At 49.6% G+C, this 26,172-nt stretch overlaps 1 protein-coding gene across 2 annotated transcripts; it reads right to left on the reverse strand.

The window, feature by feature from the left end:
- Window positions 1–61: 61 nt before the first annotated feature.
- On the reverse strand, window positions 62–21,833 carry M1AP (meiosis 1 associated protein). 2 transcript variants are annotated; one of them, XM_069976228.1, is made up of 11 exons: window positions 21,705–21,833; window positions 18,597–18,702; window positions 18,292–18,502; window positions 17,934–18,119; window positions 16,774–16,930; window positions 16,555–16,695; window positions 15,824–15,959; window positions 15,124–15,265; window positions 10,498–10,698; window positions 2,682–2,834; window positions 62–422 (listed from the first exon to the last, which is right to left on the reverse strand). In XM_069976228.1, the coding sequence occupies exons 3-11, from the start codon at window positions 18,499–18,501 to the stop codon at window positions 285–287; spliced, it is 1,464 nt and encodes a 487-aa protein (XP_069832329.1). In that variant the 5' UTR covers window position 18,502; window positions 18,597–18,702; window positions 21,705–21,833; the 3' UTR covers window positions 62–284. The 2 variants fall into 2 exon arrangements, with proteins under 2 accessions (XP_069832329.1, XP_069832328.1); XM_069976227.1 differs by lacking the exon at window positions 18,597–18,702.
- Between the last annotated feature and the right edge of the window lie 4,339 nt (window positions 21,834–26,172).

The following is a 26,172-nucleotide window of genomic DNA, read 5'->3' on the forward strand; positions in this document are numbered from 1 at the left end:
TACAGGATACAGCTATAGTATACACCCCGGATACACCATGCATCGTATAGGACTATGGAAGTATACAGGATACAGCTATAGTATACACCCCGGATACACCATGCATCGTATAGGACTATGGGAGTATACAGGATACAGCTATAGTATACACCCCGGATACACCATGCATCGTATAGGGCTATAAGAGACTACTGAACAGGATACGGCTGGTATAAATAAGAATGACAACTAAACCAGAATTACGGCAGCACAATGGCGTGCTAATGGTGACTATGAGATAACGCTCAGTCCTCTTTGTCATGGAGAAGCCTCCTCTTGGGGGACGGGCTGTCACTCTCTCCATGTCTACGTCTATTAACACCCGGAGCAGCAAACTGTAAGGGAGCGATGGCGGCTCTGGCTTTTCTACCGGAGTAAATGACCTAGAAAAATTAGAAGTGATGGCTGTGATATCTGTGGTCATTACGATGTCATAACATCACAGGTTATTGCCTATCTTCAGGACAGGAGACCCCTGTTTGTTTGGGGGGAGGGGTTGCTGGTACCCCTGTGATCAGCATCTCTTGGACCGGCACACATGGCCACAACATTTGTTCTCTATGGTGACTGCAGCACTTGGCTATAGAGAATGAATGGCGGCGAGGTCACATTGCATCCCTGCGGATGGGGAGGGACTGACCGCTGTACGTACTAAGGCCGCCACACGTCCATGTCAGGGGTCAGGAAATACTGATCAGGAATTGCGTCAGGAAACCATCAGCATTTCTTTTTAGTAAAAACTGAATATTTAAAAAAATGACTTGCATGCAGAGCTGTCCAGAATGTCCGGATGCTCCCATAGACTTCTATAGGGTCGTCCAAGCAGCAATTGTGGACAAAAATAGGACATCTTCTATAATTTACACACCCGTTTTCTGGAAAGGACACCTTTCAGGAAAAAAACTGAAGGGTGTCCTTCCCAATAGAAGTCCATGAGGCTGGATTTTTAATGGCATAAGCCATTTCAAGCTTCAGGAAAATTCTACAATAAGTGGCACTGGGTAAAAATGGCCACTTAAAGGGGTATTCCGGCAGAAGAAAAAAAAAATCTTTAATAAAGTTATAAAACTGTACTATAATTTATGTATAGATTTTGTTTTACAGACACAGCATTAAGTATCAGCAAAAAGGGGTGACACGGCCGCTCTACTGCCACCAATGGCTGTGTAGGGAACTGCAGGGCTGATCCTGGCACAGGTACACATCACTAGCGCTGCTGCATGCAGATCCTGAGCCTCTCCCAATGTCTATTCCCAGTATGTTGGCACTGTTACACTTGCGGAAGGTGTAGAGCTGCAGCCACGGCACAGTGTAGCAGAGGAAACGGTGACAGATATCCCTGCTCCCTCTGCTACAGGGTGTTGTATCCTGGAGATGGCGGTGTAATATCAGGACACATCCTATAATAGTCCAGGCCGGTGTGTCCTGCTCTTACCTGTCTGCTGATCCCTGTATATGGAGATGTGATGCTGGGGATTCTGGGTGTAGCCAGGAGATGGCGGTGTAATATCAGGACACATCCTATAATAGTCCAGGCTCAGTGTCCTGCTCTTACCTGTCTGCTGATCCCTGTATATGGAGATGTGATGCTGGGGATTCTGGGTGTATCCTGGAGATGGCGGTGTAATATCAGGACACATCCTATAATAGTCCAGGCCGGTGTGTCCTGCTCTTACCTGTCTGCTGGGCCCTGTATATGGAGATGTGATGCTGGGGATTCTGGGTGTATCCTGGAGATGGCGGTGTAATATCAGGACACATCCTATAATAGTCCAGGCTCAGTGTCCTGCTCTTACCTGTCTGCTGGGCCCTGTATATGGGGATGTGATGCTGGGGATTCTGGGTGTAGCCAGGAGATGGCGGTGTAATATCAGGACACATCCTATAATAGTCCAGGCCGGTGTGTCCTGCTCTTACCTGTCTGCTGATCCCTGTATATGGAGATGTGATGCTATGGATTCTGGGTGTATCCTGGAGATGGCGGTGTAATATCAGGACACATCCTATAATAGTCCAGGCCGGTGTGTCCTGCTCTTACCTGTCTGCTGATCCCTGTATATGGAGATGTGATGCTATGGATTCTGGGTGTATCCTGGAGATGGCGGTGTAATATCAGGACACATCCTATAATAGTCCAGGCCGGTGTGTCCTGCTCTTACCTGTCTGCTGATCCCTGTATATGGAGATGTGATGCTATGGATTCTGGGTGTATCCTGGAGATGGTGGTGTAATATCAGGACACATCCTATAATAGTCCAGGCTCAGTGTCCTGCTCTTACCTGTCTGCTGGGCCCTGTATATGGAGATGTGATGCTGGGGATTCTGGGTGTAGCCAGGAGATGGCGGTGTAATATCAGGACACATCCTATAATAGTCCAGGCCGGTGTGTCCTGCTCTTACCTGTCTGCTGGGCCCTGTATATGGAGATGTGATGATGGGGAATCTGGGTGTATCCTGCAGATGGCGGTGTAATATCAGGACACATCCTATAATAGTCCAGGCCGGTGTGTCCTGCTCTTACCTGTCTGCTGGGCCCTGTATATGGAGATGTGATGATGGGGAATCTGGGTGTATCCTGCAGATGGCGGTGTAATATCAGGACACATCCTATAATAGTCCAGGCCGGTGTGTCCTGCTCTTACCTGTCTGCTGGGCCCTGCTGATGCCTGTAATGTGGAGAGGTGACGCCGGGGATTCTGGTTCGGTGTGTGTGTGGCCTGTAGATGGCGGTATAGATTGCTGTTCATCTGCAGGGGGTTATATACAGTATCAGTGTCCAGGCTGCGCAGCACATCCTACAACGGAGAAACAAGGGAAAGAACATAAGACACAGAAAAATCCCACAGTGCATCAGCTGACCCCGAATCTAATATATAAAATATTATAACCAACAAACCCATAGTAATACATCACCTCACCCCGAATCTAATATATAAGATATTATAACAACCAACAATCCCATAACAATACATCACCTGACCCCAAATCTAATATATAACCAACAATCCCATAACAGTACATCACCTGACCCCAAATCTAAAATATAACCAACAATCCCATAACAATACATCACCTGACCCCAAATCTAATATATAACCAACAATCCCATAACAATACATCACCTGACCCCAAATCTAATATATAACCAACAATCCCATAACAATACATCACCTGACCCCAAATCAAATATATAACCAACAATCCCATAACAATACATCACCTGACCCCAAATCTAATATATAACCAACAATCCCATAACAATACATCACCTGACCCCAAATCTAATATATAACCAACAATCCCATAACAATACATCACCTGACCCCAAATCAAATATATAACCAACAATCCCATAACAATACATCACCTGACCCCAAATCTAATATATAACCAACAATTTGCGTTTTTGCGTCTTCGTTTTTTTCTCCTGGTGTATATAAGGCCATAGCACTTGCATTTTTACACCTACAGACCCACATGAACCCTTATTTTTTGCGTCACTAATTGTAGTTTGCAATGACAGGCTGAATTTTTGCATAGAACATGCTGCAAAACCAGAAAAAAATTATATGCTCGGTGAAATTGAAAAAAAACGTAGTTTTTACGTTGTGTGTCCTATGGAAAAACTGACTTGTTATATATGTTCCTCAAGTCGTTACGATCACAATGATATATAACATGTATAACTTTTATTGTATCTGATGGCCTGTAAAAAATTCAAACCGTTGTTAACCAATATACGTTCCTTACAATCGCTCCATTCCCCGGCTTATAGCGCTTTTATCCTTTGGTCTATGGGGCTGTGTCAGGTGTCATTTTTTGCGCCATGATGTGTTCTTTCTATCGGTACCTTGATTGCACATATACGACTTTTTGATCGATTTTTATTAAAATGTTTCTGGATTTGATGCGACCAAAACTGTGCAATTTTCCACTTTGGGATTTTTTTGGCGCTGATGCCGTTTACCGTGCGAGATCAGTAATGTGATTAATTAATAGTTCGGTACATCACAAAAATACTTTATTACAATATAAACATAAATACAAAAATTCCACTAAATAGATAAAGCAGGAGTATAGCAAAAAGGGAGACAAACCCCAATAACACTCTACTTTAAAAACAATTAAAATGTCCACATAAGTCCGGCCGGTATACCAGCAAGGACTATTCAACCACCCTGACCCAGGACTGTACAACCAGTATCAAAATATAACCAAACTGCCTAGGCAGAGTCCCTATAACATATCCCTATAACAACACCACAATGGTATATCCATATAGGTAGGACAGTACAAAATAGTCACCATAACAGTCCTAAAAACGTATGGAAAATGGGTCAGGTGGGAAAGAGAAACCCCACGCGTTCCGCCGCCCAGCAGCTTCCCCAGTTATCCCTGAGGAAGCCGCTGGGCGGCGGAACGCGTGGGGTTTCTCTTTCCCACCTGACCCATTTTCCATACGTTTTTAGGACTGTTATGGTGACTATTTTGTACTGTCCTACCTATATGGATATACCATTGTGGTGTTGTTATAGGGATATGTTATAGGGACTCTGCCTAGGCAGTTTGGTTATATTTTGATACTGGTTGTACAGTCCTGGGTCAGGGTGGTTGAATAGTCCTTGCTGGTATACCGGCCGGACTTATGTGGACATTTTAATTGTTTTTAAAGTAGAGTGTTATTGGGGTTTGTCTCCCTTTTTGCTATACTCCTGCTTTATCTATTTAGTGGAATTTTTGTATTTATGTTTATATTGTAATAAAGTATTTTTGTGATGTGCTGCCTATTTGTGCATATGCTTTTTGTTCTTCTTGGTTCTGTGTCATTTATATGCATTGGTTTAGCACTCCTTTAATTACAGCGGTGCCCACTGGTTCCATATATATAATTAATAGTTCGGGCGATTACGCACGCGGCGATAGCAAACATGTTTACTTATTTATTTACTTTTATTTAAAACCTGGGAAAAGGGGGGTGATTCTGACTTTTATTAGGGGAGGGGGTTATCTATTAATAATAACACTTTTTTTTTTTTTTTTTTTTTTTAAGACTTATACTAGAAGCCCCCCTGGGGTTAGGGTTATTTCCCCCCCTGGGGTTAGGGTTATTCTCCCCCAGGGGTTAGGGTTATTCCCCCTGGGGTTAGGGTTATTTCCCCTCTGGGGTTAGGGTTATTCCCCCTGGGGTTAGGGTTATTTCCCCCCCTGGGGTTAGGGTTATTCCCCCTGGGGTTAGGGTTATTTTCCCCCCTGGAGTTAGGGTTATTTCCCCCCTGGGGTTAGGGTTATTCCCTCTGGGGTTAGGGTTATTCCCCATGGGGTTAGGGTTATTCCCCCCCTGGGGTTAGGGTTATTCCCCCTGGGGTTAGGGTTATTTACCCCCCTGGGGTTAAGGTTATTCCCCTGGGGTTAGGGTTATTCCCCCCCTGGGGTTAGGGTTATTCCCCCTGGGGTTAGGGTTATTTCCCCCCCCACGGGGGTTAGGGTTATTCCGCTGGGGTTAGGGTTATTCCCCCCTCTGGGGTTAGGGTTATTTCCCCCCCTGGGGTTAGGGTTATTCCCCTGGGGTTAGGGTTATTCCCCCCCTGGGGTTAGGGTTATTCCCCCTGGGGTTAGGGTTATTTCCCCCCTGGGGTTAGGGTTATTCCCCCCCCTGGGGTTAGGGTTATTCCCTCTGGGGTTAGGGTTATTCCCCCCTCCCTGGGGTAGGGTTATTCCCCCCTGGGGTTAGGGTTATTCCCCCCCCCTGGGGTTAGGGTTATTTCCCTCCTGGGGTTAGGGTTATTTCCCTCCTGGGGTTAGGGTTATTCCCCCCTGGGGTTAGGGTTATTTCCCTCCTGGGGTTAGGGTTATTCCCCCTGGGGTTAGGGTTATTCCCCTGGGGTTAGGGTTATTTCTCCCCCCGGGGTTAGGGTTATTCCCCCCCTGGGCTTAGGGTTATTTCCCCCCCTGGGGTTAGGGTTATTCCCTCTGGGGTTAGGGTTATTCCCCTGGGGTTAGGGTTATTCCCTCTGAGGTTAGGGTTAGTTCCCCCCCCCGGGGTTAGGGTTATACCCCCTGGGGTTAGGGTTACTCCCCCTGGGGTTAGGGTTATTCCCCCCCTGGGTTTGGGTTATTCCCTCTGGGGTTAGGGTTATTCCCTCTGCGGTTAGGGTTATTTCCCAGGGGTTAGGGTTATTTCCCCCCCATGGGTTAGGGTTATTTCCCCCCCTGGGGTTAGGGTTATTCCCCCTGGGGTTAGGGTTATTCCCCCCCCTGGGGTTAGGGTTATTCTCCCCCTGAGGGTTAGGGTTATTCCCTCTGGGGTTAGGGTTCTTCCCCCCCTGGGGTTAAGGGTTATTCCCCTGGGGTTAGGGTTATTTCCCCCCCTGGGGTTAGGGTTATTCTCCGTGGGGTTAGGGTTATTCCCCCCTGGGGTTAGGGTTGTTCCCCCCTGGGGTTTGGGTTATTCCCTCTGGGGTTAGGGTTATTCCCTCTGAGGTTAGGGTTATTCCCCAGGGGTTAGGGTTATTTCCCCCCTGGGGTTAGGGTTATTTCCCCCCCTGGGGTTAGGGTTATTCCCCCTGGGGATAGGGTTCTTCCCCCCCCTAGGGTTAGGGTTATTTTCTCTGGGGTTAGGGTTATTCTCCCCCTGAGGGTTAGGGTTATTCCCTCTGGGGTTAGGGTTCTTCCCCCCCCCTGGGGTTAGGGTTATTTTCTCTGGGGTTAGGGTTATTCCCCCCCTGGGGTTAAGGGTTATTCCCCTGGGGTTAGGGTTATTTCCCCCCCTGGGGTTAGTGTTATTCTCCGTGGGGTTAGGGTTATTCCCCCCTGGGGTTAGGGTTGTTCCCCCCTGGGGTTTGGGTTATTCCCTCTGGGGTTAGGGTTATTCCCTCTGAGGTTAGGGTTATTCCCCAGGGGTTAGGGTTATTTCCCCCCTGGGGTTAGGGTTATTTCCCCCCCTGGGGTTAGGGTTATTCCCCCTGGGGATAGGGTTCTTCCCCCCCCTGGGGTTAGGGTTATTTTCTCTGGGGTTAGGGTTATTCCCCCCCTGGGGTTAGGGTTATTCCCCCCCTGGGGTTAGGGTTATTCTCCCTGGGGTTAGGGTTATTCCCCCCTGGGGTTAGGGTTATTCCCCCCTGGGGTTAGGGTTATTCCCCCTGGGGTTAAGGTTATTTCCCCCCCTGGGGTTAGGGTTATTCCCCTGGGGTTAGGGTTATTCCCCCTGGGGTTAGGGTTATTTCCTATGAGGTTAGGGTGTTCCCCTATGGTTAGGGTTATTCTCCCTGGGGTTAGGGTTATTTCCCTGGGGTTAGGGTTATTCCCCTGGGGTTAGGATTATTCTCCCTGGGGTTAGGGTTATTTCCCTCCTGGGGTTAGGGTTATTCTCCCTGGAGTTAGGATTATTCTCCCTGGGGTTAGGGTTATTTCCCCCCCTGGGGTTAGGGTTATTTCCCCTGGGGTTAGGGTTATTTCCCCCCCTGGGGTTAGGGTTATTCCCCTGGGGTTAGGGTTATTTCCCCCCCTGGGGTTAGGGTTATTCCCCTAGGTTAGGGTTATTCCCCCTGGGGTTAGGGTTATTTCCTATGAGGTTAGGGTTATTCCCCTGGGGTTAGGGTTATTCTCCCTGGGGTTAGGGTTATTTCCCTGGGGTTAGGGTTATTCCCCTGGGGTTAGGATTATTCTCCCTGGGGTTAGGGTTATTTCCCTCCTGGGGTTAGGGTTATTCTTCCTGGAGTTAGGATTATTCTCCCTGGGGTTAGGGTTATTTCCCCCCCCCCTGGGGTTAGGGTTATTCTTCCTGGGGTTAGGGTTATTCCCCCCCTGGGGTTAGGGTTATTCCCCCCTGGGGTTAGGGTTATTCCCCCCCTGGGGTTAGGGCTATTCTCCCTGGGGTTAGGGTTATTCTCCCTGGGGTTAAGGTTATTCCCCCCCCTGGGGTTAGGGTTATTCCCCCCCTTGGGTTAGGGTGACCCCCCCTGGGGTTAGGGTTATTTCCCTGGGGTTAGGGTTATTTCCCTGGGGTTAGGGTTATTCCCCTGGGGTTAGGATTATTCTCCCTGGGGTTAGGGTTATTTCCCTCCTGGGGTTAGGGTTATTCCCCTGGAGTTAGGATTATTCTCCCTGGGGTTAGGGTTATTTCCCCCCCTGGGGTTAGGGTTATTTCCCCTGGGGTTAGGGTTATTTCCCCCCCTGGGGTTAGGGTTATTCCCCTGGGGTTAGGGTTATTCCCCCTGGGGTTAGGGTTATTTCCTATGAGGTTAGGGTTATTCCCCTGGGGTTAGGGTTATTCTCCCTGGGGTTAGGGTTATTTCCCTCCTGGGGTTAGGGTTATTCTTCCTGGAGTTAGGATTATTCTCCCTGGGGTTAGGGTTATTTCCCCCCCCCTGGGGTTAGGGTTATTCTTCCTGGGGTTAGGGTTATTCCCCCCCTGGGGTTAGGGTTATTCCCCCCTGGGGTTAGAGTTATTCCCCCCCTGGGGTTAGGGCTATTCTCCCTGGGGTTAGGGTTATTCCCCTGGGGTTAGGGTTATTCTCCCTGGGGTTAAGGTTATTCCCCCCCCCCCCTGGGGTTAGGGTTATTCCCCCCCTTGGGTTAGGGTGACCCCCCCTGGGGTTAGGGTTATTCCTCCCCTGGGGTTAGGGTTATTCCCCCTGGGGTTAGGGTTATTCTCCCTGGGGTTAGGGTTATTTCCCCCCCTGGGGTTAGGGTTATTTCCCCACTGGGGTTAGGGTTATTCCCTCTGGGGTTAGGGTTATTCCCCTGGGGTTAGGGTTATTCCCCCCTGGGGTTAGGGTTATTCCCTCTGGGGTTAGGGTTATTCCCCCTGGGGTTAGGGTCATTCTCCCTGGGGTTAGGGTTATTTTCCCCCCTGGGGTTAGGGTTATCCCCCCCCCCCCTGGGGTTAGGGTTATTCCCCCCTGGGGTTAGGGTTATTCTCCCTGGGGTTAGGGTTATTTCCCCCCCTGGGGTTAGGGTTATTTCCCCCCTGGGGTTAGGGTTATTTCCCCCCCTGGGGTTAGGGTTATTCCCCTGGGGTTAGGGTTATTCCCCCCCCTGGGGTTAGGGTTATTCCCTCTGGGGTTAGGGTTATTCTCCCTGGGGTTAGGGTTATTCCCCCTCTGGGGTTAGGGTTATTCCCCCCCCCTGGGGTTAGGGCTATTCTCCCTGGGGTTAGGGTTATTCCCCTGGGGTTAGGGTTATTCTCCCAGGGGTTAGGGTTATTTCCCCCCCCTGGGGTTAGGGTGATTCCCCCTGGGGTTAGGGTTATTCCTCCCCTGGGGTTAGGGTTATTCCCCCTGGGGTTAGGGTTATTCTCCCTGGGGTTAGGGTTATTTCCCCCCCTGGGGTTAGGGTTATTCTCCCTGGGGTTAGGGTTATTTCCCCACTGGGGTTAGGGTTATTCCCTCTGGGGTTAGGTTTATTCTCCTGGGGTTAGGGTTATTCCCCCCTGGGGTTAGGGTTATTCCCTTTTGGGGTTAGGGTTATTCCCCCTGGGGTTAGGGTCATTCTCCCTGGGGTTAGGGTTATTTTCCCCCCTGGGGTTAGGGTTATTCCCTCCCCCTGGGGTTAGGGTTATTCCCCCCTGGGGTTAGGGTTATTTCCCCCCCTGGGTTTAGGGTTATTCCCCCCCCTGGGGTTAGGGTTATTCCCTCTCTGGGGTTAGGGTTATTCCCCCTGTGGTTAGGGTTATTCCCCCCTGGGGTTAGGGTTATTCTCCCTGGGGTTAGGGTTATTCCCCCCCCTGAGGTTAGGGTTATTCCCCCTGGGGTTAGGGTTATTCCCCCCTGGGGTTAGGGTTATTCCCCCCTGGGGTTATTGTTATTCCCCCTGGGGTTAGTGTTATTCCCCACCTGGGGTTAGTGTTATTCCCCCCCCTGGGGTTAGGGTTATTCCCCCTGGGGTTAGAGTTATTCCCCCCTGGGGTTAGTGTTATTCCCCCCTGGGGTTAGTTTTATTCCCCCCCCCGGGGTTAGGGTTATTCCCCCTGGGGTTAGGGTTATTCCGCCAGCTGGGGGACTTCTAGTATAAGTACACTGATCTTTCATAGAGATCTATGCTGTATAGGGCATCTCCCCACTAGACACCAGGGATGAGGCTGCAGTAAAGTCTTCAGAGGCAGCTGTCAACTTTGACAGCTGCATCTAAAGACTTAAATAGCGGGTACGGGGATCGGACCTTGCCCGCTAATAGCCGGGTGCGCCATGTAGCCCAGGACCGCGGCGGTTCAGATCGGGGTCGCCGCGCGGCGTACAGTTACGCCCTCGTGCGGTTAAGCAGGTGATAATACACATGATAGGATTAGATACAGCAGGTAACCAGACAGTGTCACATATGACAGATTATATGCAGCAAGTAACCGGGGAGTATCACATATAACAGGATTAGATACAAATCTCAGCAGTACATACTGGACACTACAGGATTAGATACACCCAGCTGGCAGCACCATGGTCATCTTAATGTAGGGGTCGGTACCTGTACTCTGTGCAGAGCATTTTCCGCCATGGTTGGTGGTAGAGGAGGCAGCTTCATGATGAGGACGAGTTCTCTTACGGCGACTGGACGTAGAAGAAGAGCGGCAGAATCTGCTGCTGACACCAGGACGTGAGGTAAGACCGCAGGAGGTCGGGAGGATCCGCACCCCGGAGAGCGGGCAACTAAGGCCAGCTGCTGCATCTACAGGACATAAAGCAGGGAAACACACATCACGTCTACCACAAGAAAGATGGCGGCCATGAGGCCTATGAGAAGAAAGATGGAAGCCATGATGTCTATGAGAAGAAAGATGGAGGCCATGATGTCTATGAGAAGAAAGATGGAGGCCATGATGTCTATCACAAGAAAGATGGCGGCCATGATGTCTATCACAAGAAAGATGGCGGCCATGAGGTCTATGAGAAGAAAAATGGAAGCCATGAGGCCTATGAGAAGAAAGATGGAAGCCATGATGTCTATGAGAAGAAAGATGGAGGCCATGATGTCTATGAGAAGAAAGATGGAGGCCATGATGTCTATCACAAGAAAGATGGCGGCCATGATGTCTATCACAAGAAAGATGGCGGCCATGAGGTCTATGAGAAGAAAGATGGAAGCCATGAGGCCTATGAGAAGAAAGATGGAAGCCATGATGTCTATGAGAAGAAAGATGGAGGCCATGATGTCTATGAGAAGAAAGATGGAGGCCATGATGTCTATGACAAGAAAGATGGCGGCCATGATGTCTATGACAAGAAAGATGGCGGCCATGATGTCTATCACAAGAAAGATGGAGGCCATGATGTCTATCACAAGAAAGATGGCGGCCATGATGTCTATGAGAAGAAAGATGGAAGCCATGATGTCTATGAGAAGAAAGATGGAGGCCATGATGTCTATCACAAGAAAGATGGCGGCCATGATGTCTATGAGAAGAAAGATGGAGGCCATGATGTCTATCACAAGAAAGATGGCGGCCATGATGTCTATGACAAGAAAGATGGAGGCCATGATGTCTATGAGAAGAAAGATGGAGGCCATGATGTCTATGAGAAGAAAGATGGAGGCCATGATGTGTTTGACAAGAAAGATTTAGGCCATGATGTCTATGAGAAGAAAGATGGCGGCCATGATGTCTATGACAAGAAAGATGGCGGCCATGATGTCTATGAGAAGAAAGATGGAAGCCATGATGTCTATGAGAAGAAAGATGGAGGCCATGATGTCTATCACAAGAAAGATGGCGGCCATGATGTCTATGACAAGAAAGATGGAGGCCATGATGTCTATGAGAAGAAAGATGGAGGCCATGATGTCTATGAGAAGAAAGATGGAGGCCATGATGTGTTTGACAAGAAAGATTTAGGCCATGATGTCTATGAGAAGAAAGATGGCGGCCATGATGTCTATGACAAGAAAGATGGCGGCCATAATGTCTATGACAAGAAAGATGGCGGCCATAATGTCTATGACAAGAAAGATGGAGGCCATAATGTCTATGACAAGAAAGATGGCGGCCATAATGTCTATGACAAGAAAGATGGCGGCCATAATGTCTATGACAAGAAAGATGGCGGCCATGATGTCTATGACAAGAAAGATGGCGGCCATGATGTCTATGACAAGAAAGATGGAGGCCATAATGTCTATGACAAGAAAGATGGCGGCCATGAGGTCTATGAGAAGAAAGATGGAGGCCATGATGTCTATGACAAGAAAGATGGAGGCCATAATGTCTATGACAAGAAAGATGGAGGCCATGATGTCTATGACAAGAAAGATGGAGGCCATGATGTCTATGACAAGAAAGATGGAGGCCATGATGTCTATCACAAGAAAGATGGTGGCCATGAGGTCTATGACAAGAAAGATGGTGGCCATGATGTATATGACAAGAAAGATGGAGGCCATAATGTCTATGACAAGAAAGATGGAGGCCATGATGTCTATCACAAGAAAGATGGCGGCCATAATGTCTATGACAAGAAAGATGAAGGCCATGATGTCTATGACAAGAAAAATGGAGGCCATGATGTCTATCACAAGCAAGATGGAGGCCATGATGTCTATCACAAGAAAGATGGCGGTCATAATGTCTATGTCAAGAAAGATGGAGGCCATGATGTCTATGACAAGAAAGATGGAGGCCATGATGTCTATGACAAGAAAGATGGAAGCCATGATGTCTATGACAAAAAAAGCTGGAGGCCATAATGTCTATGACAAGAAAGATGGAGGCCATAATGTCTATGACAAGAAAGATGGAAGCCATGATGTCTATGACAAGAAAGATGGAAGCCACGATGTCTATGACAAGAAAGATGGAGGCCATAATGTCTATGACAAGAAAGATGGAGGCCATAATGTCTATGACAAGAAAGATGGAAGCCATGATGTCTATGACAAGTAAGATGGAGGCCATAATGTCTATGACAAGAAAGATGTCTGTAGTGGGTCATAGGATAGATGGAGGCCACAATGTCTATGACAGGATAGATGGAGGCCACAATGTCTATGACAGGATAGATGGGAGGCTACAATGTCTATGACAGGATAGATGGGAGGCCACAATGTCTATGACAGGATAGATGGAGGTCACAATGTCTATGACAGGATAGATGGAGGTCACAATGTCTATGACAGGATAGATGGAGGCCACAATGTCTATGACAGGATAGATGGGAGGCTACAATGTCTATGACAGGATAGATGGGAGGCTACAATGTCTATGACAGGATAGATGGGAGGCCACAATGTCTATGACAGGATAGATGGAGGCCACAATGTCTATGACAGGATAGATGGAGGCCACAATGTCTATGACAGGATAGATGGGAGGCTACAATGTCTATGACAGGATAGATGGGGGCCACAATGTCTATGACAGGATAGATGGAGGCCACAATGTCTATGACAGGATAGATGGGAGGCCACAATGTCTATGACAGGATAGATGGAGGTCACAATGTCTATGACAGGATAGATGGGAGGCCACAATGTCTATGACAGGATAGATGGAGGTCACAATGTCTATGACAGGATAGATGGGAGGCCACAATGTCTATGACAGGATAGATGGAGGTCACAATGTCTATGACAGGATAGATGGAGGTCACAATGTCTATGACAGGATAGATGGAGGTCACAATGTCTATGACAGGATAGATGGAGGCCACAATGTCTATGACAGGATAGATGGAGGTCACAATGTCTATGACAGGATAGATGGAGGTCACAATGTCTATGACAGGATAGATGGAGGTCACAATGTCTATGACAGGATAGATGGAGGCCACAATGTCTATGGCAGGATAGATGGAGGCCACAATGTCTATGGCAGGATAGAGGGAGGCCACAATGTCTATGGCAGGATAGATGGAGGTCACAATGTCTATGGCAGGATAGATGGAGGCCACAATGTCTATGGCAGGATAGATGGAGGCCACAATGTCTATGGCAGGATAGAGGGAGGCCACAATGTCTATGGCAGGATAGATGGAGGTCACAATGTCTATGGCAGGATAGATGGAGGTCACTTATTTCGTGTGCTGGCTGTATAACAGAGACCGAACAATTATCAGTAATGGATTCTCTATATTAAACTTTATTATGATGCTGTGAGCTCCTGTACAGATCACTATACCGCACAGCTGTGTCAGTCCTCTAGTGTAATGCTCTGGATTATGTTGCCGGGAGTCCTGTACAGATCATTATACTGCACCGCTGTGCCACTCCAGTAGTGTAATGCTCTGGATTATGATGCCGGGAGTCCTGTACAGATGACTATACCACACAGCTGTATCACTAGTGTAATGCTCTGGATTATGATGCCAGGAGTCCTATACAGAGCACTATACCGCACAGCTGTGTCAGTCCAGAAGTGTAATGCTCTGGATTATAATACAGTGATCTCCTGTACAGAGCACTATACTGCACAGCTGTGTCAGTCTACTTAGTGTAGTGCTCTGGATTATGTTGCTATGAGCTCCTCTACAGAGCACTATACCGCACAGCTGTGTCAGTCCAGTGGTGTAATGCTCTGGATTATGATGCTGGGAGTCCTGTACAGATCACTATACCGCACAGCTGTGTCAGTCCAGAAGTGTAATGCTCTGGATTATAATACAGTGATCTCCTGTACAGAGCACTATACCGCACAGCTGTGTCAGTCCAGTAGTGTAATGCTCTGGATTATGATGCTGGGAGTCATGTACAGAGCACTATACCTCACAGCTGTGTCAGTCCAGTAGTGTAATGCTCTGGATTATGATGCCGGGAGTCCTGTACAGAGCACTATACCGAACAGCTGTGTCAGTCCAGTAGTGTAATGCTCTGGATTATGATGCTGGGAGTCATGTACAGAGCACTATACCGCACAGCTGTGTCAGTCCAGTAGTGTAATGCTCTGGATTATGATGCCGGGAGTCCTGTACAGAGCACTATACCGAACAGCTGTGTCAGTCCAGTAGTGTAATGCTCTGGATTACGATTCAGGGAGCCCAGTTAGAGATAAGTGTTCACTCAGTGATAAACAGTCAGCACACTGGCACAGATACAGCAACTGGGCCGTATATTACAGGCCGCTCCCCCATGTGTGAATCCAGCTTTAGTGTGGAGGACACCCACCTGCAGGCAGTGACACAGCGCATGGAAGTAGTCTTGATTGGCTTCCAGCTGATCCCAGTCTAGCTCCCAGCATGCAGTGGGCGTGAGAACAGTCGGCTGTCCATAAAACATGGAGCCACAGACACCAGCTAAAGACACAGCCCTGGCATGAAAGACGCACACACTGTAACAGATCTGACGAATAATCCCTCCCAAACTAGAAACCTGTGATAATCTGTGATGCAGAGGGGCGAGGCTGTGAAGAGATATTGCTAGTGATGAGCGAAGCTGATTCGTAAAAAAGGAAACTGATCTGCGCTCGTATCCCTGAGGCTGCCAGCTCTGTGCAGAGGGAGGATACCGCCTGAGGACCGCCAGGAAAATATGGATACAGTTATGGCAGGATATGCTATGGCTACAACTATGGCTGTATCTGTTTTAAATGCGGTTCTCGGGTGGTATCCTCCCTCTGCGCGGAGCCGTCAGCCTGAGGGATACGAGAGCAGATCAGTTTTTCTTTGTACAAAGCAAACCAAATCTGCTTTGCTCATCTCTAAATATTGCCTCTCTCATATGTCATGGGGGCAGAGGGTGTGCGCCTTCACTCTCGACATCCTTACTTCGATCTGAAATCCTGATGTACAGGGGATTAGGTAAGGCTGTGAAGAGACACTGCCTCTCCTATACACCATGAGGTCTGTGGTTGTGTGAGAACATCTACCTGATGACTTTAAAGGCCTGGGAGACGTCAGGGTGCGTGGCCAGGGCCGATCCTCCAGGATTCGCTTCATCTCTCTCCTCCGCAGAGAGAAGCCCTGGATTTAGAAGTGGTCGGTTCACATCACACATGATTTCTACTACAAGGTAAAGAACATGAGTCAGGTGAGAACAATGTCTACAAGAGGCCGATCAGACACGGACATCAACACATGGGAGGAGGGGAACAACAAGGCCCAGCCAGGCACACTCATGCCACGTTACTGCACGGGGTGTCATCTCTTACAGGTTATATTGGGGTGCTTTCACACATACTGTACGGTGCAGGTTGTGCAGCCAATGTTAGGAGTGCATTGTATAGGAAACATTCCTAGTTCCGGCTCTAAGAACCATCAGGTCACGTGTGAAAGTTGCCGTATAAGTCTAGCAAGGTTGTTCATCTGGAATTACTATGTGAGCGTATTAAAGAAATCATACAAACTGATGTCTTACCACATCCAGGGTCATGTGACTACAATACAGCCACTACTATAGGAATAGGCTGGACTTTATGCAGTTATATACGTGTTCTGGGAGTAAGGTTGATGTTCAGTGACAATCCGCCATCCTTTACACTGCAGGCTGCAGCTAGAAAATACTGCAAACATATGTCTCCTATTAGCTGCCCAAGCATCTGGTGTACACTGTGTAGAGGTCACTGAGGGTGTATACACAGATGACAGCGGAATCACTCACAGTCTGAGGCTCCTTCACAGAATATCAGGTGACACTTCTCTTTCTCTCCATTGCGTTCCAGCAGCCACGACTTGAAGAAAATCTCTAAGCTGAGAACATCCGGCAGAGCGACATGGCTGTCAATGTCATACACGTGGGAACCTGAAGATGATGGATGACGGTGAGTGACAGGCAGCTATCAGGACATAAGATGACTGACACACAGGGGGTCCCCCATACCCTGGTCTGGAGGCGTCTCGGGTTCAGGAGACCCAGTAAGGTCACAGGAGATACGAAGAAGGAGAAGCCGACGCATTGTACTCAGATCAGCGTCCTGTAAACCATCGTCCAGGTCACGGATGAGCTCATGGCCGGGCCGGGTGGAGACAATGGTCACCTGATGATAAAAGAAACCTGCAGGTCACATGAGTACTGTAAAAATCATCACGGCTTTGTTACTATAATCCTTCAGGTGACGTGATGGGAGCCCCCTTCATGGTGCACAGACAGTTCTCATTCTCTCCATTACAGCGGCCAGGACCAGAGCTGAGCCATTCGTCACCAGTGCTCACAGGTTACTTCTGTGGCTGGCACAGCACCAACTCCTTACTGCTATGCCATGGCTGTATATATCTACATTGCTAGTCCATGCAGCCCCCTTGCCCTAAACTGTTATACGTTCCCTGTCCACATACCACGGTGGTCCCGGCCAGTGATTGGCTGAGCGGCCTGTAAGCTCAGAAACCCACTCTGAAGCTGCAGCCGTGGTGTCGGGAAGTAAGCAAAGAGCAGGAGTAGACTGGGAGCGTGGAGAGGTGATGTATATTACTGTTTATTCAATCGTTAGCTGTCGGTCGTGCAACACTATTACATGTGGCGATGCGCAGACGGTGGCCAATGATCTTGGTGTCAGACCACTGGACACAATAAGTCAATAATCGTTGTCTCTATTACATGGAGGAATAATCGACCGAATCAGCCTGATGGCTCTATAATAGGGCCCTTATTCACATGGCCCATGCTTTCTCCTCTCCGACACACTGTGGTCTGTCCTGGTCAGTCTGTTACTAGAGACGATTTCCCCTAACAGCAGGGCAGTAAACCGCAGATTTCTTGGAAGTGAGACACCCAGTGCCCAAGCTTCTGAGGTCAGTTTTGGTGATTGAAGTGATTTGCAGATATGTTAGGAATCACATAAGTTATCACATGGAGGCAAGTTGTGTGAGGCAGCAGAGACCATTTAAAGGGCTTCTCCACCAAAACAAGAATACAGCAGTAACAGGTGGTGAAAAACGAGAGAACAGCTAATCCCCTCATAAACAACTCCTGTAGATCCTCCACAACTAATATGTACTGACTCAGTGACCCCCGTCAATCTACATGTGAACTGTAATAATCACCTCCACCATGCAGCTGTGTAACATGGCCCGGGAGGAGTTGTGCTGCATCCGCTGCTTGGCCTGCTGCAGGGAGTCGAGCACGGCCTGGGAGAGCATCCTGTTCCTCGGAGCTCCGGAACCTTCCACCGGTAGAGACCGCAGCTCAGAAAGACATCGATGGAGACGAAACAAACTACCCCTCATGTCCTACAGAAAGAGACGGATAAAACCCATCAGATGGATGTAAGTTATGTAGTACAAAAATAACACATAACTATGTATGAGCCATTGAAGTCAATGGGGCCTGTGCCTGTCTGTGCTTGCATACGTGAGCATACCATGTGGGATCCCCACCTAAACCCTGTAGTAAGCTTCTTACCAGCAGTGGTAGCAGGCACTGGTGTCTCTCTCTTACAGTATAGATACTCAGCTGCCCTCCAGGGAGTGCGACGGCTGCCGCCAGACACAAGACATTGCTAAGGGCCTCACACAGGACCGCCCTCACCGCTGCCCAACCTGGGGGGTTCGCATCTATGACCAGCACATGGGGGGAGGGACAGCTACTCTCTGCCGCTTTACTGGAAAACATCCTGAACAAAGAAATGGAAAAAGGTGGAAAATTACTAGAAAAGTGAAATACTTCCAGAACATGGGTCCAAAAAGGAGACACCTAGAATCTCCTACCGTGTTTCCCCAAAATTGAGACAGTGTCTTATATTAATTAGTGCTCCCAAAGATGCGCTAGGTCTTATTTTCAGGGGATGTTTTATTTTTCCATGAAGAATTCAAACTTATGGATGGGGGAAAAAAATAGTATATACTGTTTAGTAGTTGTCATCACAAACCAGCAAACCAACATAGCCATGTCCTGTTCCATCACCTCAACCTGGTCTTATCCCGTCATCTAAGCCACGTTTTATACTGTCACCTCAGCCTGGTCTCATCTTGTCACCTCAGCCTGGTCTCATCCCGTCACCTCGGCCTGGTCTCATCCCGTCACCTCGGCCTGGTCTCATCCCGTCACCTCGGCCTGGTCTCATCCAGTCACCTCGGCCTGGTCTCATCCCGTCACCTCGGCCTGGTCTCATCCCGTCACCTCAGCCTGGTCTCATCGCATCACCTCGGCCTGGTCTCATCCCGTCACCTCGGCCTGGTCTCATCCCGTCACCTCAGCCTGGTCTCATCTCGCCACCTCAGCCTGGTCTCATCCCGCCACCTCGGCCTGGTCTCATCTTGTCACCTCAGCCTGGTCTCATCCCGTCACCTCGGCCTGGTCTCATCCAGTCACCTCGGCCTGGTCTCATCCCGTCACCTCAGCCACATCTTATCCCGTCACCTCAGCCTGGTCCCACCCCGTCACCTCAGCCTGGTCTCATCCCGTCACCTCGGCCTGGTCTCATCTCGTCACCTCGGCCTGGTCTCATCTCGTCACCTCGGCCTGGTCTCATCTCGTCACCTCGGCCTGGTCTCATCCCGCCACCTCAGCCTGGTCTCATCTCGTCACCTCAGTCTGGTCTCATCTCGTCACCTCGGCCACATCTTATCCCGTCACCTCAGCCTGGTCTCATCTCGTCACCTCAGCCACATCTTATCCCGTCACCTCTGCCTGGTCTCATCCCGCCACCTCGGCCTGGTCTCATCCCGTCACCTCAGCCTGGTCTCATCCAGTCACCTCGGCCTGGTCTCATCCCGTCACCTCGGCCTGGTCTCATCCCGTCACCTCGGCCTGGTCTCATCCCGTCACCTCGGCCTGGTCTCATCCAGTCACCTCGGCCTGGTCTCATCCCGTCACCTCGGCCACATCTTATCCCGTCACCTCAGCCACATCTTATCCCGTCACCTCAGCCTGGGCTCATCTCGTCATCTCGGCCTGGTCTCATCCCGTCACCTCAGCCTGGTCTCATCTCGCCACCTCAGCCACATCTTATCCCGTCACCTTAGCCTGGGCTCATCTCGCCACCTCAGCCTGGTCTCATCTTGTCACCTCAGCCTGGTCTCATCTCGCCACCTCAGCCTGGTCTCATCTTGTCACCTCAGCCTGGTCTCATCTCGTCACCTCAGCCACATCTTATCCCGTCACCTCAGCCTGGTCCCACCCCGTCACCTCAGCCTGGTCTCATCCCGTCACCTCGGCCTGGTCTCATCTCGTCACCTCGGCCTGGTCTCATCCCGCCACCTCGGCCTGGTCTCATCTTGTCACCTCGGCCTGGTCTCATCCCGTCACCTCGGCCTGGTCTCATCTTGTCACCTCAGCCTGGTCTCATCTCGTCACCTCGGCCTTGTCTCATCTCGTCACCTCTGTCTGGTCTCATCTCGTCACCTCGAACACATCTTATCCCGTTACCTCAGCCTGGTCTCATCCCGTCACCTCGGCCACGTCTCATCCCGTCACCTCGGCCTGGTCTCATCCCGCCACCTCGGCCTGGTCTCATCCCGTCACCTCGGCCACGTCTTATCCCGTCACCTCAGCCTGGTCTCATCCCGTCACCTCGGCCACGTCTTATCCTGTCACCTCAGCCTGGTCTCATCCCGTCATCTCGGCCACATTTTATCCCGTCACCTCAGCCTGGTCTCATCTCGTCACCTCGGCCATATCTTATCCCGTCACCTCGGCCTGGTCTCATCTCGTCACCTCGGCCATATCTTATCCCGTCACCTCGGCCTGGTCTCATCCCGTCACCTCAGCCTGGTCTTATCCCGTCACCTCGGCCACGTCTTATCCCGTCACCTCAGCCTGGTCTCATCTCGTCACCTCGGCCATATCTTATCCCGTCACCTCGGCCTGGTCTCATCTCGTCACCTCGGCCATATCTTATCCCGTCACCTCGGCCTGGTCTCATCCCGTCACCTCAGCCTGGTCTTATCCCGTCACCTCGGCCACGTCTTATCCCGTCACCTCGGCCTGGTCTCATCTCGTCACCTCGGCCATATCTTATCCCGTCACCTCGGCCTGGTCTCATCCCGTCACCTCAGCCTGGTCTTATCCCGTCACCTCGGCCACGTCTTATCCCGTCACCTCAGCCTGGTCTTATCCCGTCACCTCGGCCACGTCTTATCCCGTCACCTCAGCCTGGTCTTATCCCCGTCACCTCGGCCTGGTCTTATCCCGTCACCTCAGCCTGGTCTTATCCCCGTCACCTCGGCCTGGTCTTATCCCGTCACCTCAGCCTGGTCTTATCCCCGTCACCTCGGCCTGGTCTCATCCCGTCACCTTGGCCTGGTCACATCTCGTCACCTCGGCCTGGTCACATCTCGTCACCTCGGCCTGGTCACATCTCGTCACCTCGGCCACGTCTCATCCCGTCACCTCAGCCTGGTCTTATCCCCTCACCTCAGGAACGTCTCATCCCATTACCTCAGCCACTCTTACCCCACCACCTCAGTCTTGTCCAGTCCCCTGGCTCCTCTCCTGTCTCCTCGGTCCCCTTGGTCTAGTCCTGTCTCCTCGGTCCCCTTGGTCTAGTCCTGTCTCCTTAGTGTTGTCCTGTCTCCTTAGTGTTGTCCTGTCTCCTTAGTGTTGTCCTGTCTCCTTAGTGTTGTCCTGTCTCCTTAGTGTTGTCCTGTCTCCTTAGTGTTGTCCTGTCTCCTCAGTGTTGTCCTGTCACCTCGGTCCATTACTGTCTCCTCAGTGTTGTCCTGTCTCCTCAGTGTTGTCCTGTCACCTCGATCTCCTCCTGTCTCGTCCTCTCTAGTCCCGTCTCCTCGGTCTCGCCCTGTCCCCTCAGCCCTTATCTGTCATCACTGTCCCGTTCCTCTCTCCGGTTCCGGTTCCAGCTCCTTCAGTATAATTACCCTGACAGAAACGAAGTCACGGCGATCTAACTCCGCCCCCTCAGCTCCAGCGCAGATTGCAGGCAACGGCGGACGGACCCGCCCACTAGCAACAGAACAGACGCCGTGGTCATCCAATCAGAGGCAGAGGAGCGGAGCCCGCCAATTGCGCGACACACCACCTGCGATTAGCACAGGAGTCCCTTACCTCAGGAGCGGTGAGCGGTGTACACAGATGGCGAGGAGATGATGGGGGATATAGTGGTGAGGAGATGATGGGGGATATAGTGGCGAGGAGATGATGGAGGATATAGTGGTGAGGAGATGATGGGGGATATAGTGGTGAGGAGATGATGGAGGATATAGTGGTGAGGAGATGGAGGATATAGTGGTGAGGAGATGATGGGGGATATAGTGGTGAGGAGATGATGGGGGATATAGTGGTGAGGAGATGATAAGGAATATAGTAGTGAGGAGATGATGGAGGATATAGTGGTGAGGAGATGATGGAGGATATAGTGGTGAGGAGATGATGGGGGATATAGTGGTGAGGAGATGATGGGGGATATAGTGGTGAGGAGATGATGGAGGATATAGTGGTGAGGAGATGATGGGGGATATAGTGGTGAGGAGATGATGGGGGATATAGTGGTGAGGAGATGATGGGGGATATAGTGGTGAGGAGATGATGGGGGATATAGTGGTGAGGAGATGGAGGATATAGTGGTGAGGAGATGGAGGATATAGTAGTGAGGAGATGATGGGGGATATAGTGGTGAGGAGATGATGGGGGATATAGTGGTGAGGAGATGATGGAGGATATAGTGGTGAGGAGATGATGGAGGATATAGTGGTGAGGAGATGATGGAGGATATAGTAGTGATAAGATGATGGAGGATATAGTGGTGAGGAGATGGAGGATATAGTGGTGAGGAGATGGAGGATATAGTGGTGAGGAGATGATGGGGGATATAGTGGTGAGGAGATGGAGGATATAGTGGTGAGGAGATGATGGGGGATATAGTGGTGAGGAGATGGAGGATATAGTGGTGAGGAGATGATGGGGATATAGTAGTGAGGAGATGGAGGATATAGTAGTGAGGAGATGGAGGATATAGTGGTGAGGAGATGATGGAGGATATAGTGGTGAGGAGATGATGGGGGATATAGTGGTGAGGAGATGGAGGATATAGTGGTGTGGAGATGGAGGATATAGTGGTGAGGAGATGATGGGGGATATAGTGGTGAGGAGATGATGGGGGATATAGTGGTGAGGAGATGATGGAGGATATAGTGGTGAGGAGATGATGGAGGATATAGTGGTGAGGAGATGGAGGATATAGTGGTGAGGAGATGATGGGGGATATAGTGGTGAGGAGATGATGGAGGATATAGTGGTGAGGAGATGATGGGGGATATAGTGGTGAGGAGATGATGGGGATATAGTGGTGAGGAGATGATGGAGGATATAGTAGTGAGGAGATGATGGAGGATATAGTAGTGAGGAGATGGGGGATATAGTGGTGAGGAGATGATGGGGGATATAGTGGTGAGGAGATGGAGGATATAGTGGTGAGGAGATGATGGGGGATATAGTGGTGAGGAGATGGAGGATATAGTGGTGAGGAGATGGAGGATATAGTGGTGAGGAGATGATGGAGGATATAGTGGTGAGGAGATGATGGAGGATATAGTAGTGAGGAGATGATGGGGGATATAGTGGTGAGGAGATGAGGAGGAATATAGTGGTGAGGAGATGATGGGGGATATAGTGGTGAGGAGATGGAGGATATAGTAGTGAGGAGATGATGGAGGATATAGTGGTGAGGAGATGATGGAGGATATAGTGGTGAGGAGATGATGGGGGATATAGTGGTGAGGAGATGATGGAGGATATAGTAGTGAGGAGATGATGGGGGATATAGTGGTAAGGAGATGGAGGATATAGTGGTGAGGAGATGGAGGATATAGTGGTGAGGAGATGATGGAGGATATAGTGGTGAGGAGATGGGGGATATAGTGGTGAGGAGATGATGGGGATATAGTGGTGAGGAGATGATGGGGGATATAGTGGTGAGGAGATGATGGAGGATATAGTGGTGAGGAGATGATGGGGGATATAGTGGTGAGGAGGATGGGGGATATAGTGGTGTAGGTGATGGGGATATAGTGGTGAGGAGATGGAGGATATAGTGGTGAGGAGATGATGGAGGATATAGTGGTGAGGAGAGGAGGATATAGTGGTGAGGAGATGATGGAGGATCTAGTGGTGAGGAGATGGAGGATATAGTGGTGAGGAGATGGAGGATATAGTGGTGAGGAGATGATGGAGGATATAGTGGTGAGGAGATGATGGGGATATAGTGGTGAGGAGATGATGGGGATATAGTGGTGAGGAGATGATGGGGATATAGTGGTGAGGAGATGATGGAGGATATAGTGGTGAGGAGATGATGGAGGATATAGTAGTGAGGAGATGTTGGAGGATATAGTGGTGAGGAGATGATGGGGGATATAGTGGTGAGGAGATGGGGGATATAGTGGTGAGGAGATGATGGAGGATATAGTGGTGAGGAGATGATGGGGGATATAGTGGTGAGGAGATGAGGAGGAATATAGTGGTGAGGAGATGATGGGGGATATAGTGGTGAGGAGATGATGGAGGATATAGTGGTGAGGAGATGGAGGATATAGTGGTGAGGAGATGATGGAGGATATAGTGGTGAGGAGATGGAGGATATAGTGGTGAGGAGATGATGGAGGATATAGTGGTGAGGAGATGATGGGGGATATAGTAGTGAGGAGATGGAGGATATAGTGGTGAGGAGATGATGAGGAATATAGTGGTGAGGAGATGATGGGGGATATAGTGGTGAGGAGATGATGGGGGATATAGTGGTGAGGAGATGGAGGATATAGTGGTGAGGAGATGATGGGGGATATAGTGGTGAGGAGATGATGGGGGATATAGTGGTGAGGAGATGATGGGGGATATAGTGGTGAGGAGATGATGGAGGATATAGTGGTGAGGAGATGATGGGGGATATAGTGGTGATAAGATGATGGAGGATATAGTGGTGAGGAGATGGAGGATATAGTGGTGAGGAGATGATGGGGGATATAGTGGTGAGGAGATGATGGAGGATATAGTGGTGAGGAGATGATGGAGGATATAGTGGTGAGATGATAAGGAATATAGTGGTGAGGAGATGGAGGATATAGTGGTGAGGAGATGGAGGATATAGTGGTGTGGAGATGGAGGATATAGTGGTGAGGAGATGGAGGATATAGTGGTGAGGAGATGGAGGATATAGTGTGTGCAGGATGATGGAGGATATAGTGGTGAGGAAGGATGATGGAGGATATAGTGGTGAGGAGATGATGGAGGGATATAGTGATGACGGAGATGATGGGGGATATAGTGGTGAAGAAGAGGATGGGGGGATATAGTGGTGATGAGATGATGGGGGATATAGTAGGTGAGGAGATGATGGAGGATATAGTGGTGAGGAGATCGATGGAGTATATAGTGGTGAGGAGATGATGGGAGGATATAGTGGTGAGGAGATGGAATAGGAATAGTGGTGAGGAGATGATGGAAGGATATAGTGGGTGAGGAGATGATGGGGGATATAGTGGTGAGGAGAGATGGAGGATATAGTGTATGAGGAGATGATAGAGAGGAATATAGTGTGAGGAGATGATGAGGGATATAGTGGTGAGGAGATGATGGAGGGATATCAGGGTGGGAGGAATGAAGATGGAGGAGGATATAGTGGTGAGGAGATGATGGAGGATATAGTGGTGAGGAGATGATGGGAGGATATAGTGGTGAGGAGATGGGAGGATATAGTAGGTGAGGAGATGATGGGGGATATAGTGGTGAGGAGATGATGGAAGGAATATAGTGGTGAGGAGATCGATGGGATGATATAGTTGGTGAGGATGATGGGGGATATAGTGTGAGGAGAATGTGGGGTATATAGTGGTGAGGAGCTGATGGAGGATATAGTGGTGAGGAGATGATGGGGGATATAGTAGTGAGGATGATGGAGGATATAGTGGTGAGGAGATGATGGAGGGATATAGTGGTGAGGAGATGATGGAGGATATAGTGGTGAGGAGATGATGAGGATATAGTGGTGAGGAGATGATGGAGGATATAGTGGTGAGGAGATGATGGGGGATATAGTGGTGAGGAGATGATGAGGAATATAGTGGTGAGGAGATGATGGAGGATATAGTGGTGAGGAGATGATGGAGGATATAGTGGTGAGGAGATGATGGAGGATATAGTGGTGAGGAGATGATGGAGGATATAGTGGTGAGGAGATGATGAGGATATAGTGGTGAGGAGATGATGGGGGATATAGTTGTGAGGAGATGATGGGGGATATAGTGGTGAGGAGATGATAAGGGAATATAGTGGTGAGGAGATGATGGAGGGATATAGTGGTGAGGAGATGATGGGGGATATAGTGAGTGAGGA

This window comes from Dendropsophus ebraccatus, chromosome 7 (genome assembly GCF_027789765.1).
Source record: "Dendropsophus ebraccatus isolate aDenEbr1 chromosome 7, aDenEbr1.pat, whole genome shotgun sequence".
In the NCBI taxonomy this organism is placed as follows: domain Eukaryota; kingdom Metazoa; phylum Chordata; class Amphibia; order Anura; family Hylidae; genus Dendropsophus; species Dendropsophus ebraccatus.